The sequence below is a fragment of the Oncorhynchus keta genome, chromosome 19, assembly GCF_023373465.1.
Source record: "Oncorhynchus keta strain PuntledgeMale-10-30-2019 chromosome 19, Oket_V2, whole genome shotgun sequence".
NCBI classification, from domain to species: Eukaryota; Metazoa; Chordata; class Actinopteri; order Salmoniformes; family Salmonidae; genus Oncorhynchus; species Oncorhynchus keta.
In genome coordinates this window covers 25,282,001-25,296,263 of record NC_068439.1, presented here as the reverse complement: position 1 = coordinate 25,296,263, position 14,263 = coordinate 25,282,001, and the positions used below count along the sequence as shown (strand labels likewise).

General features: G+C 44.4%; 1 protein-coding gene across 1 annotated transcript; it reads right to left on the bottom strand.

Moving 5' to 3' along the window:
* Positions 1–938: 938 nt before the first annotated feature.
* Positions 939–13,443, bottom strand: cfap90 (cilia and flagella associated protein 90). Its single transcript, XM_035763621.2, has 3 exons — positions 13,227–13,443; positions 2,818–2,934; positions 939–1,464 (listed from the first exon to the last, which is right to left on the bottom strand). Exons 1-3 carry the CDS (start codon positions 13,341–13,343, stop codon positions 1,285–1,287), a joined length of 414 nt encoding a protein of 137 aa, XP_035619514.1. The 5' UTR covers positions 13,344–13,443; the 3' UTR covers positions 939–1,284.
* Positions 13,444–14,263: the final 820 nt, after the last annotated feature.

The following is a 14,263-nucleotide window of genomic DNA, read 5'->3' as shown; positions in this document are numbered from 1 at the left end:
TGGTCGGAACAGTGTAACGGAACAAAAAAAAATTGGGGTTCTGTTCAGAATGAAATAATTGGAAAATAACTTTGGTTCCAACCCGACACACATACGTGCATGCACAAATAAAGCACATACACACACACATACAAGGACTTATACAATCACACACACAAACACATTCAAAGCTGCCTGCTGTAATAGAACGTATCTGTCAAGACTCCTTGTTTACAACAGTAACTCCCAGACCACTTCATCTGAACCAGACAGAAGGCAGACAACATTTAGAACAACAGACAGAACAACAGACAGACGGCTGTACATACAGTATTACCTGCATCGTCCCTCCTTAGCTGGTTACAGTAGTGGCTGGACTTCATAGGTTACAGTCGTCCTTAGATGCTGATCTTAGGTCAGTTTTGCATCCCCGTCCCCCATGTTTAGGATAAGCTGATCCTAGATCTGTGCGCAACAGGAATTTCTAGCTTTAGTGGATTTCAATGGCTGCCCAAATGGTTGTGTGGTGCAGTGCAGAGACAGATATTGAGAGTATGTGTCAGGATTCTAGTCAGAGCCATCTTGGCACCAATAGTCCTTTTATCATTACAGTACTTTTAGTCAGAATGGGAGAAAAAAAACTGGTGTCAACATGAACAGTAGTTTGCCAAACCTTCTATAGCTAACCTATCTCTAAGCTCTGGAGCAGAGCTGCTGTCAAGCAAAGAGCAATGTACGTGGACCTCAAGAGCAGCCGGGAATCAAGAGCTACTGGACTTTTGTAAGAAAACCAAAAAACTACATCAAGAACAGGAGAACGTTTCCATGTTTTGACGGCATCATTTTCTTACTCATTAAAACCATTTGTATATAACTGAACCAATGTGCCTCCTGTCATTGAAAGTCGACTATTTATGATTGCATTTCACAAAGTAGTTTGATAAACAGGTATTTTGATCAAATATTGTACTTTATTATGTATGTCACAAACATGTGAGCCATAATGTATAGTTACAATCTTTGTATTTTAAAATATGTAATCTGATTTTATAATATATATAGCTATATATATAATTTAAAAAAAAACTTTTTTATTTTATCCATCTTAAAATATATAATCTCTCTTTAAATATATCTCTATTTCTATAATGATCTATATCTTTAAATATCTTTACTACGCAACACCACACTGACTGTATCAGTTGGGTGTGTTGTTGTGCCCATACATATTCACATTGATAAAACCATTACTCTCCCTCCCTCACTGCTCCCACTCTATCTCTGGTGTTGGGAATACGGACTTCCTCACACAGGAACCACTGATCCGTATCCCTCCTCAAAATTGCGTGTGATCCCGTTTTTCCTGAAGAACTCGGTGTGGATGTGAGAGATGCGGGCAAACTGCCTGCCAGGTTTGTAGAGGGCAGGAGGCAGGCGTCTTCCATACTCTGATGAGGACAAGACTGGTGCAGGTCTGGAAGATTCCTGAAAGAGAAGAGAAACAGGGAATGAGCTGAGAGGGAGGAAAGGGTAATAAAGATAGGAGAAAGTGAGAGAAAAGAGGATGAGGGTGAATGAGAGAGAGCAGAAAAGGGGGAGAGCAGGTTAATCATTTAGATGTTTAACCCCTTACCAGACACCATTACACAGCTTTACACCCATACAATTCTATATATAATCTCTGTGTTTTATACCTGTAATTGGAGGTGGGTTGATGCTGTAGCTGAGTTTGATCATATCTGGGGGTTTAAAATGGATCTCCTCCAGTTCACACCATGAGCTGTCATTGAGCACAGAATTACTCTCAGAAAGGTAAGACTTAACTTTACTGTAATTAAACCTCTCTACAGTGAGTGCAGCCCATTCACTTCACAAGTGTGTGTGTTTGTCCACTCACTTAGCTAATCAACTTCTCCACTTTCACTGACTCAGAAACTAGACCCACCACTGGTGCTGCTTCCTACCTGACAAGCATAATGACTGACATAGTTTCAGCACAGAAAGTGTTGGGAAACTTCCACCTCGCTAACAACCACCAGTGGCATACAGTGACAGCCAGCTGCTAGCTATATTTACTCCCATAACAACCTGTTGACGTATGGCTTGTCGGCTAGTGCAGATGCTGCCACACCTGCTGCGGGACAAACAGACTGTCAACTGGGAAAATGTATGACTAGTTTCAAGAAACCACAAAAAATATCAAATCAAACTTTGTTTGTCGCTTGCGCCAAATACAACAGGTGTAGTAGACCTTACCGTGAAACGATACAGCTAGATTTGGTCTGGATTAATAACAGGCTATTCAAATATAGCTGATAGGAATTGTCATAGGCAGAGACTTAAACTCTGGTTTCAGAGTGAGTGCACTAACACCTGTACCACGAAGGTCCGAAACCCTTGGTATAGATAGGCAAGTTATAGCACACTATGGTTTTAGTACACATCATAGTGGTGGTCATAATAACCGTATCAGGGCATACAGGGAGGCTGCTATACCACTTTACCCTCCCCAAATCCTAACACCACCTACTTAGATCAGCCCAGGAGCAACAGGTGTTACTGTACAGATGCCATATCTTAATTTGACCCACTTTCTCACAGCAGGAAAATAATCCTGCAGCAACAGAAAATGTAAATTATTACGTGGATTACAATAAATGTAGATTTTTTTGTAGGGGTTGATACATTTTTGTTTGGGCAAATCAAGTCTGAAATGTTGAAGTGTAAATTAGAAGCCTTTTTAGACATTGAATACATTTGCATTTCCTGCCGTGCTGGAAAATTCCTGCAAAAACAGGATGGTCAAATTAAGATATGGCACTGTAGCTAGCTAGTTACCTCTGAGTACAAGTCTAGTCCCCTGCTGTTGGAGTGCTCTCTATCGTCGCGGTGTAGTTTGCTGTCATAGCCCTCCGCCCGCCGGTATATGCAGTCGTATAAGGATACCTCCCGTGCCTATGGATTTTTGGATCATTATAGGTTTGTGTGTGTGTGCGTGCGTGATAGAGAGGAAGATGGAGAGAGAGAGACAGACAGCCAGACAGACACAGAGGGGGGACGTGGAAGACAGTGGGATATAACGTTAGTGATGATATACGTAGCTAGCCATCTAGCTATGTTTGTTACAGTAAAAGGTGTGATAGATAGAGTGGGGGTGAGGGAGTCGTCTTGAAAACCTGACCCTAGGCAACACAGTGACGTCTCTGTGTTGACTCAGGTCGGGTTTTCAAGACTAGTCAGGAAGAGAGAGGGAAGTGTGACGGGAGAGAGAGCCCAGCTAGAACATAACATTCTGAGAACCATGTCTCTTAAAGCTTGGTGAGAGCGTTATTGTCCTATGCTTATTTTGCATACAACCTTCCCACAACGTTCTGGGAATGGTGCAGGATAGTTGTTTGGCTTTGGAACATTCTCAGCACATTAAAGGAACTTGACAAAATAATGTTATTTTCTTGATATTTCATTACTTAAACAGAACGGTTCCTAAAACATGGATCACCACAGATAACACTGCTACTCCTACTGCTCTCTCTTCGTCCGCCCACGTGTTCTCGCACACCCCGAGAGCTTCTGGTCAGCGGGGTGGTGGCACCGGGATCCTCATCTCTCCCAAGTGGTCATTCTCTCTTTCTCCCCTTACCCATCTGTCTATCGCCTCCTTTGAATTTCATGCTGTCACAGTTACCAGCCCTTTCAAGCTTAACATCCTTATCATTTATCGCCCTCCAGGTCCCCTCGGAGAGTTCATCAATGAGCTTGATGCCTTGATAAGCTCCTTTCCTGAGGACGGCTCACCTCTCACAGTTCTGGGCGACTTTAACCTCCCCACGTCTACCTTTGACTCATTCCTCTCTGCCTCCTTCTTTCCACTCCTCTTCTCTTTTGACCTCACCCTTTCACCTTCCCCCCCTACTCACAAGGCAGGCAATACGCTCAACCTCATCTTTACTAGATGCTGTTCTTCCACTAACCTCATTGCAACTCCCCTCCAAGTCTCCGACCACTACCTTGTATCCTTTTCCCTCTCGCTCTCATCCAACACTTCCCACACTGCCCCTACTCGGATGGTATCGCGCCGTCCCAACCTTCGCTCTCTCTCCCCCGCTACTCTCTCCTCTTCCATCCTATCATCTCTTCCCTCTGCTCAAACCTTCTCCAACCTATCTCCTGATTCTGCCTCCTCAACCCTCCTCTCCTCCCTTTCTGCATCCTTTGACTCTCTATGTCCCCTATCCTCCAGGCCGGCTCGGTCCTCCCCTCCCGCTCCGTGGCTCGACGACTCATTGCGAGCTCACAGAACAGGGCTCCGGGCAGCCGAGCGGAAATGGAGGAAAACTCGCCTCCCTGCGGACCTGGCATCCTTTCACTCCCTCCTCTCTACATTTTCCTCCTCTGTCTCTGCTGCTAAAGCCACTTTCTACCACTCTAAATTCCAAGCATCTGCCTCTAACCCTAGGAAGCTCTTTGCCACCTTCTCCTCCCTCCTGAATCCTCCTCCCCCTCCCCCTCCTCCCCTCTCTGCAGATGACTTCGTCAACCATTTTGAAAAGAAGGTCGACGACATCCGATCCTCGTTGCTAAGTCAAACGACACCGCTGGTTCTGCTCACACTGCCCTACCCTGTGCTCTGAACTCTTTCTCCCCTCTCTCTCCAGATGAAATCTTGCGTCTTGTGACGGCCGGCCGCCCAACAACCTGCCCGCTTGACCCTATCCCCTCCTCTCTTCTCCAGACCATTTCCGGAGACCTTCTCCCTTACCTCACCTCGCTCATCAACTCATCCCTGACCGCTGGCTACGTCCCTTCCGTCTTCAAGAGAGCGAGAGTTGCACCCCTTCTGAAAAAACCTACACTCGATCCCTCCGATGTCAACAACTACAGACCAGTATCCCTTCTTTCTTTTCTCTCCAAAACTCTTGAACGTGCCGTCCTTGGCCAGCTCTCCCGCTATCTCAATCAGAATGACCTTCTTGATCCAAATCAGTCAGGTTTCAAGACTAGTCATTCAACTGAGACTGCTCTTCTCTGTATCACGGAGGCGCTCCGCACTGCTAAAGCTAACTCTCTCTCCTCTGCTCTCATCCTTCTAGACCAGGGGTGTCAAACTCATTTCGCATCGTGGGCCACATACGGCCTAGGGAGATGTCAAGTGGGCCGGACCATTAAAATTATACCATACTCTGCTATAAATAACCAAAATATCATGTCTTTCCTTTGTTTTGGTGTAAAGAAGCACAAGAACATTAGGAAAATATTGAAATTTAATGAACTATCCTTTTACAAAACATTTCATGAAACACCTCATATTTCCTTAGACAAATGTGCAATTTACTTTTATCATTCACAAATATGCATTGCAACTGATCCCACTGATTGTACAAAGGCACAAAACTTTAATTGGTACTGAAAAATATAGTAATGCACTTTAAGATTAAATGAGACTTTTAAAGAAAGGAATTTTTAAACCACTTACACATACGCATATAAAATCTAAATGTAATCCCTGCGTACACCTTACAAACTAAGGAGAGTGATTTTAAATGTGTAATGAAGAAAGTGTTCGCCTGTCCTGTAAATCTGTAAACTTCATACATGAAACATACATACACATACAATACATACTGAAAATGTATGGAGTTGTATGAACAGTAGAATTCCATCACACAACTTTTGTTTTGAAGCTGCTGACTAACATTAAAGTGCACATTTTTTAAATCACCACAGTAAGGATTCATCTTCACAGAGCTGTATTCTTTCAATGCAAACAGTATCTAAGGCAGCATTTTAAAGGTGTTAGTCTAGTCTGGACTTGTATTTGTACCTGAAACTTGGCATCTTTTGGCCTGTACAAGTGCATCAACACCAGGTGTCATGTCCTGACTAGCTGTCACTTTCAGAATGTCATTTAAGTGCTTGTTTGTGAGCCTTCATTTTTGTTTTATTGATATTCATCACTGAGAAAATTTGTTCACAAAGGTAGGTTGTCCCAAACATGCACAAAATTTTAGCAGCCAGGGCTGTTAATTTGGGGTACCCTGGTAGTAGATACTGATAAAATCAGGCAGGGTTGCCATTTGCCAGTTGCATCTCCCACAAAGTCAGCTTCAACTTAAATGCATGTATGTTGTCAGAAAACTGTGTGACAACTTTTTTGCGGCCTTGCAACATTTTGTTCAGATTGTTCAAGTGTTCAGTAATATCAACCAAGAATGCAAGGTCCCGTAGCCATTCCTGAGATTGTAATTCCAACACCGGTTTTCCTTTTTCTCCATGAACTGTCCGATTTCCTAACCTCGTAGATCAAAGAAATGCCTCAGCACAGCGCCTCGGCTTAACCATCTCACTTCAGTGTGGTATGGCAGGCTGTGGGTAATGTTGCTGTCGCTGAGAAGTTTGTCAAACTGACGATGGTTCAGACCTCTGGACCGGATGAAATTTACAGTGCGAACAACCACCTCCATGACGTGGTCCATTTTCAGCGACTTGCAACACAATGCCTCCTGGTGCAAAATACAGTGAAATGTCCAGAAACGATCTCCTCCATTAAGAGCTTGTACTTTGTCTTTGAACTTTGTCGCGACACCTGCTTTCTTTCCGACCATGGATGGCGCGCCGTCTGTAGCCAGGCTGACAGCGCGGGACCAGTCCACTCCAACTCTGTCCAATGCAGCAAGGACAGAGCCGAAAATGTCCTCGGCTGTTGTGGTGTCCATCATTGGCACCAACTCAAGAAACTCTTCAGTAACAGTCAATGTCTCATCAACTCCTGAATAAATATGGCCAGTTGGGCCACGATCTGTGATGTCAGTGCTCTCGTCAATTGCCACGGAAAATGCAATAAATGACTTGACTCTCTGTTTCAATTGACTGTCTAAATCTGCCGATAGTTCCGAAATCCTCTCTGCTATAGTATTCCTCGTCATGCTAATATTGGCAAAAGCTTGTCGCTCGGGACATACAAGTTCAGCCGCCTTCATCATGCATGTTTAACAAAGTCACCGTCGGAATACCTTCGATGCTAATGCTATTTCGCTAGCAATTAGGTAGCTGGCTTTTACCGCTGCTTCACTGACTTCTCGGCTCTGGATGAAAGTTGACTGCTGTTTCCTCAGACCCGCCAGCAAGTTAATCTTATCTCTTCTCAGTTGTCCTTGCAAGCCGTCATATTTTTCGCTGTGATGAGTCTCGTAGTGGCGCGAATATTATATTCCTTCAATACCGAAACTTGTTGCAAACACACCAAGCACAAAGGTTTTCCGTGCATCTCTGTAAATAAATAGGACGTGGTCCATTTTTCTTTGAAAATTCTACACTCCTTATCTACTTTTCTCCGTTTGGATAACGACATTTTGGCTAATGAGGGTGTAGTGGAGAGGTAGAGACATTAACAATATTAACAACGTCGTAACAAGCAGCAGATGGCGCATTGATACCGTCTGCTGTTTTCAGTCTGTCTCAGTGATGCGGCTTGTCTTAAAAAAAAAAAAATTAATTCCATGTCTTTTATGCATTTTTTTCCACTTTCAAATTATCCTGCGGGCCTGATCGAACCTCCTTGGGGGCCGGTTCCGGCTCATGTTTGACACCCCTGTTCTAGACCTATCGGCTGCCTTCGATACTGTGAACCATCAGATCCTCCTCTCCACCCTCTCCGAGTTGGGCATCTCCGGCGGCCCACGCTTGGATTGCGTCCTACCTGACAGGTCGCTCCTACCAGGTGGCGTGGCGAGAATCTGTCTCCTCACCACGCGCTCTCACCACTGGTGTCCCCAGGGCTCTGTTCTAGGCCCTCTCCTATTCTCGCTATACACCAAGTCACTTGGCTCTGTCATAACCTCACATGGTCTCTCCTATCATTGCTATGCAGACGACACACAATTAATCTTCTCCTTTCCCCTTCTGATGACCAGGTGGCGAATCGCATCTCTGCATGTCTGGCAGACATATCAGTTTGGATGACGGATCACCACCTCAAGCTGAACCTCGGCAAGACGGAGCTGCTCTTCCTCCCGGGAACTCCATGATCTCGCCATCACGGTTGACAACTCCATTGTGTCCTCCTCCCAGAGCGCTAAGAACCTTGGCGTGATCCTGGACAACACCCTGTCGTTCTCAACTAACATCAAGGCGGTGGCCCGTTCCTGTAGGTTCATGCTCTACAACATCCGCAGAGTACGACCCTGCCTCACACAGGAAGCGGCGCAGGTCCTAATCCAGGCACTTGTCATCTCCCGTCTGGATTACTGCAACTCGCTGTTGGCTGGGCTCCATGCCTGTGCCATTAAACCCCTACAACTCATCCAGAACGCCGCAGCCCGTCTGGTGTTCAACCTTCCCAAGTTCTCTCACGTCACCCCGCTCCTCCGCTCTCTCGACTGGCTTCCAGTTGAAGCTCGCATCCGCTACAAGACCATGGTGCTTGCCTACGGAGCTGTGAGGGGAACGGCACCTCAGTACCTCCAGGCTCTGATCAGGCCCTACACCCAAAAAGGGCACTGCGTTCATCCACCTCTGGCCTGCTCGCCTCCCTACCATACCACTGAGGAAGTACAGTTCCCGCTCAGCCCAGTCAAAACTGTTCGCTGCTCTGGCCCCCCAATGGTGGAACAAACTCCCTCACGACGCCAGGACAGCGGAGTCAATCACCACCTTCCGGAGACACCTGAAACCCCACCTCTTTAAGGAATACCTAGGATAGGATAAGTAATCCTTCTCACCCCCCTTAAAAGATTTAGATGCACTATTGTAAAGTGGCTGTTCCACTGGATGTCATAAGGTGAATGCACCAATTTGTAAGTCGCTCTGGATAAGAGCGTCTGCTAAATGACTTAAATGTATGTAAATGTCTAAAAGTTCAAACATGATTACATTTCATTTAATTTTTGCTAATGTTCTAGGAAAGTTCCACAACTGGTTTGACATTGGGAATGTTCTGAAATAGTTTAGAGAATGTTTGAAACAGCATTCTTCCGTGGGAATTTGAATACTTCAGCATAACATTTCCTACAGGTTTCCTCATGGTTCTATTGAAAGTAATGTTCTAAAATTGTTCCGGGAACATTAAGAAACAACGTTCGTCTGTGTGAATGTCAGTACTTCAGCATAACGTTTCCTACAGGTTTCCTCATGGTTCTATTGAAAGTAATGTTCTAAAATGGTTCCGGGAACATTAAGAAACAACGTTCGTCTATGTGAATGTCAGTACTTCAGCATAACGTTTCCTACAGGTTTCCTCATGTTTCTAGATAAATTCATGTTCTCATTCATGTTCTTAGAAACAACATTCTTCTATGGGAACTTTCAATAAAAACCACAAAAAAAACATTAGTTATGTCAAAGAACTTTCTAAGAATGTTCTAAGAATGCTATTTAAAAACATATACATCACAGGAAGTCGGTGGCACCTTAATTAGGGAGGATGGACTCATGCTAATGGCTGGAGCGGAATTAGTGGAATGGTATCAAATACATCAAACAAATGTCTGTATATTTGATTCTATTCCATCTGCTCTGTTCCAGCCATTATTATGAGCCGTCCTCCCCTCAGCAGCCTCCACTGGTATACATTATGTTCTCAACCTCAACAAAACTCGCTCTACCCTCCATCTTGTTACGTGTGTTCAGGTGTGTTGGCCGTACCCACTAATTGGCCACACCTGATCTGATTGAGTTCTTGTTTCTTTTGAAATGGGGTCTGTTTGAGTAGTCTAAAAAGCTTTGGTTTCATTTGTAATTTACTCTGACTATCTACGCCAATTTCAGAACACTCATCTGAGTGTGCTAGAGCGCAGAATAACTGATGCATTTTACGAACACGCAGCACTCATTGAATATGACCGGTATCAGTAAATGTTTGAATTTTTTATTTATTAAATTGTTGCCAGCACCACAGTTACGGTCACTAACACCCTTGATAACATGAAAACAGCCTAACTAGCTCTGCTTGGGCGAGTAAAATCATCAGAGTGAGGTGTTCTCCCATTTGTGGGTTAGTTAACTTGGGTGCTTGACTGCCGCTGTGAGGTCAGAACGCGCTTAGGCCAGAGAGTGTCCACTGTGCCGTCTGAACGTTCCAAGCGCAAACCACTCTGAATTTACGAACAGACAATTTGACAACACTCTGAACTTAAGAATGTCTCAGAGCGCACTCTGACACACTGGAAACGATTTACGAATGCACCCTTTGTATGAGTAAAAACAAACATGGCATGCGAGCTCCATCCTGGTGGCGCAGTCGACAAATTCCATGGATTGAAAACAGAAGCTCGTGTAGGTTTGAAAGCTCACTGACACCGAGTCACAATAAAAAATATATATTTAAAAAAATGTGTTTGCATGATTAATGCCTAAGCAAATGAATGTCCATGTGTCCTATCTGTGCTTGGAGTTCAAAACAGTTAACCCAAACTAACCTAGCGTAGGACCCCCTATTATCGGCATATTCAACAACGTTTAAGAAATACTTCAACAGTGTTATCAAGCCATCAATGTTTTGTGACTATTGGTGTCATAAAAATGTTAGCTAGTGGGTTAGCAATTAGCATGTTTGACACTTCAGTGGAAATACTACTATTATCAGCTTTTTGATAAGCGGTTTAGCAAAAGAAATACATCCTGTATTATCAGCATACGGTCCCCAGTTATTGGCCACCTTACTATTTTGTTCAATTGCAAGATATATCAGTTTAATTTTGTTCAAAAAAGAGACAGCAACCTCGTATCCGAAGTGTTTACTAGATAGTTGACTAGTTGGCTAGACTTCCAATCAACTTTACATTGCGTAGCCCGGTGCGCCCTCCTGTAGACTCTTAAAAATGGTTCTTCACCAACATCTTCAGTGTTGTAACCAAATGTCTCACTATTTATTTTACAGATTAATCGTATGTTTTGAGAAAGTAGAGAACAGTTTAATACTAACATAAATGAGTATGAATAATTTAGGTAAAAAGTTGTATATTAAATGTGTCTATCGCACAGCCGTATTTTACAATATGCAGCGTGTCCCACAAAATGTGTATATACACTGCTCAAAAAAGTAAAGGGAACACTTAAACAACACAATGTAACTCCAAGTCAATCACACTTCTGTGAAATCAAACTGTCCACTTAGGAAGCAATACTGATTGACAATACATTTCACATGCTGTTGTGCAAATGGATTGGACAACAGTTGGAAATTATAGGCAATTAGCAAGACACCCCCAATAAAGGAGTGGTTCTGCAGGTGGTGACCACAGACCACTTCTCAGTTCCTATGCTTCCTGGCTGATGTTTTGGTCCTTTTGAATGCTGGCGGTGCTTTCACTCTAGTGGTAGCATGAGACGGAGTCTACAACCCACACAAGTGGCTCAGGTAGTGCAGCTCATCCAGGATGACACATCAATGTGAGCTGTGGCAAGAAGGTTTGCTGTGTCTGTCAGCGTAGTGTCCAGAGCATGGAGGCGCAACCAGGAGACAGGCCAGTACATCAGGAGACATGGAGGAGGCCGTAGGAGGGCAACAACCCAGCAGCAGGACCGCTACCTCCGCCTTTGTGCAAGGAGGAGCAGGAGGAGCACTGCCAGAGCCCTGCAAAATGACCTAGAGCAAGCCACAAATGTGCATGTGTCTGCTCAAACGGTCAGAAACAGACTCCATGAGGGTGGCATGAGGGCCCGACGTCCACAGGTGGGGGTTATGCTTACAGCCCAACAACGTGCAGGACGTTTGGCCTTTGCCAGAGAATACCAAGATTGGCAAATTCGCCACTGGCGCCCTGTGCTCTTCACAGATGAAAGCAGGTTCACACTGAGCACATGTGACAGATGTGACAGAGTCTGGAGACTCCATGGAGAACGTTCTGCTGCCTGCAACATCCTCCAGCATGACCAGTTTGGCGGTGGGTCAGTCATGGTGTGGGGTGGCATTTCTTTGGGGGGCTGCACAGCCCTCCATGTGCTCGCCAGAGGTAGCCTGACTGCCATTAGGTACCGAGATGAGATCCTCAGACCCCTTGTGAGACCATATGCTGGTGCGGGTGGCCCTGGGTTCCTCCTAATGCAAGACAATGCTAGACCTCATGTGGCTGGAGTGTGTCAGCAGTTCCTACAAGAGGAAGGCATTGATGCTATGGACTGGCCCGCCCGTTCCCCAGACCTGGATCCAATTGAGCACATCTGGGACATCATGTCTCGCTCCATCCACCAACGCCACGTTGCACCACAGACTGTCCAGGAGTTGGTGGATGCTTTAGTCCAGGTCTGGGAGGAGATCCCTCAGGAGACCATCCGCCACCTCATCAGGAGCATGCCCAGGCGTTGTAGGGAGGTCGTACAGGCACGTGGAGGCCCACACACTACTGAGCCTCATTTTGACTTGTTTTAAGGACATTACATCAAAGTTGGATCAGCCTTTGGTGTGGTTTTCCACTTTAATGTTGAGTGTGACTCCAAATCCAGACCTCCATGGGTTGATACATTTGATTTCCATTGATCATTTTTGTGATTTTGTTGTCAGCACATTCAACTATGTAAAGAAAAAAGTATTTAATAAGAATATTTCATTCATTCAGATCTAGGATGTGTTATTTTAGTGTTCCCTTTATTTTTTGGAGCATTGTATATCAGTTTTTTGAAAACTCTCAAAACCTAACTTACATAAATTGCAATGAAAATCGGTGGTCAGCTAGCTGGAAGGGTGTCTTTAGTCGCAAAACGTACCGTTATTTTCCAGTCCATCTAAATGTTGAGTAGAGGTGATTTAATTCTCTAACCGCTAGAGAGTGTACGAAGTTAGGGTGTGTCCAACGTTGGGGGGAAATTAGCTAACAGTCTTATTGAACATTTCAGTTAACGCTTTAAGGAAGTTATTCAAAAACCTAAAAATAACCTAAAATGTATGTTCTCAGAACATTAAGAAGACCTCCCAGCAAAACATCCAGAGAACAATAATAAAACGTTCTCAGAACAGGCTAAATTTTCACACTTCTGTTCTCAGTCAGGAAACGTATGGCTTTGCTCCCAAAACCAATTGGAAACCAAAAAGGTACATTCCCACAACTTCTAAGGAACCAATTGTGCTAGCTGGGAGAAAAGAGAGAGGGGGAGAGAGACAAAGGGGTTAGAGAGTGAGAAAGAGTGAGAGGGACACACACACGGAGAAAGAGAGACGGGGACAGAGAACTATAGGTTTTCTAGCTAGCTAGTTTAGCTAAGTGCGTTAGCTAGCCGTTCGCTAACGTTAGCTTGCAAGTAGCAACCACCCATACCTTGGAGTCACTGTTGTAATAGGTTCTCTCTTTTGGTTCAGTTCGTCTTGGAGGAATGTAACTATACACAGATATAGTCGAAACTGGTTTTGTTTTCGATTCAAGTAACACATCCATCCTATAGCTATCTATGTAAAAAAATAATAACGAACTTTCTAGTTTAGCTTGGTAAACAAAAAATAGCTACCAGTGGCGTCTATGGTTGCTAAGATACCAATCCAGTGCTACTGCGCACTAGGAACACACATCTCTGTACTTTCCTAGACTGCGCAGCCACATTTATTACCGCAATAATATACATTTTGCTTTCTTTTTTTCTCTCCTTCATCTGCATTTAATCAATCTGAGAACTAGTTAGTTTAAAGCAACACGGTCCTATATGCACCTTTACAAAATGCCCATAAAAATGTATTACACACTAACTGGTATGAGGCGTATACCAAACTTCTAAAAATAATAGACAGTATAGGTCTCTGGTTCGAATCCCCGAGCTGGCAAGGTAGAAAAACCTGCCGTTCTGCATTTGAGCAAGGCATTTAGTCTCCAGCAACAGCTACTCCCCGGGTGCCAATGATGTGAACTTCGATTAAGGCATCTCCCCGCACCTCTGATTCAGAGGATTTGGGTTAAATGCGTTTCGGTTGTTCGGTTGAATGCATTCCTTTGTCCAACTGACTAGGTATTCCCTTTTCCTCGAATGCCACCAAATAGTGTAGTGATAAATGGGTTTGATGATGAGATACCATAATGACCAGTCCCCTCCTCTGCCTAGTCCACTGATTGCTTTATGCCAGTAGTCTTTCTGTCTAATGTGTGGTCAGCTCATCTCAGCTCTGATTGCTAGTGGAACTGGTGTGTGTGTGTCACAGGTGGCTGGTGGCACCTTAATTTGGGAGGACATGCTCATTGTAATGGCTGGAATGTAATTTATGTGTTTGACACCACTCCATTCCAGCCATTATTATGAGCTGTTCTCCCCTCACCAGCCTCCCGTGGTGTGTGTGTGCGTGCGTGTGTTCCATCCCTGCGGGAGAGTA

Coding starts and splice junctions, on each gene's coding strand:
- cfap90 (XM_035763621.2), bottom strand. CDS start 13,343: ATGGATGTGTTACTTGAATCGAAAACAAAACCAGTTTCGACTATATCT. Junction 2,935..13,226: donor ATTACAACAGTGACTCCAAG/GTATGGGTGGTT, acceptor AAAAATCCATAG/GCACGGGAGGTATCCTTATA. Junction 1,465..2,817: donor GACTAGACTTGTACTCAGAG/GTAACTAGCTAG, acceptor CTTCTCTTTCAG/GAATCTTCCAGACCTGCACC.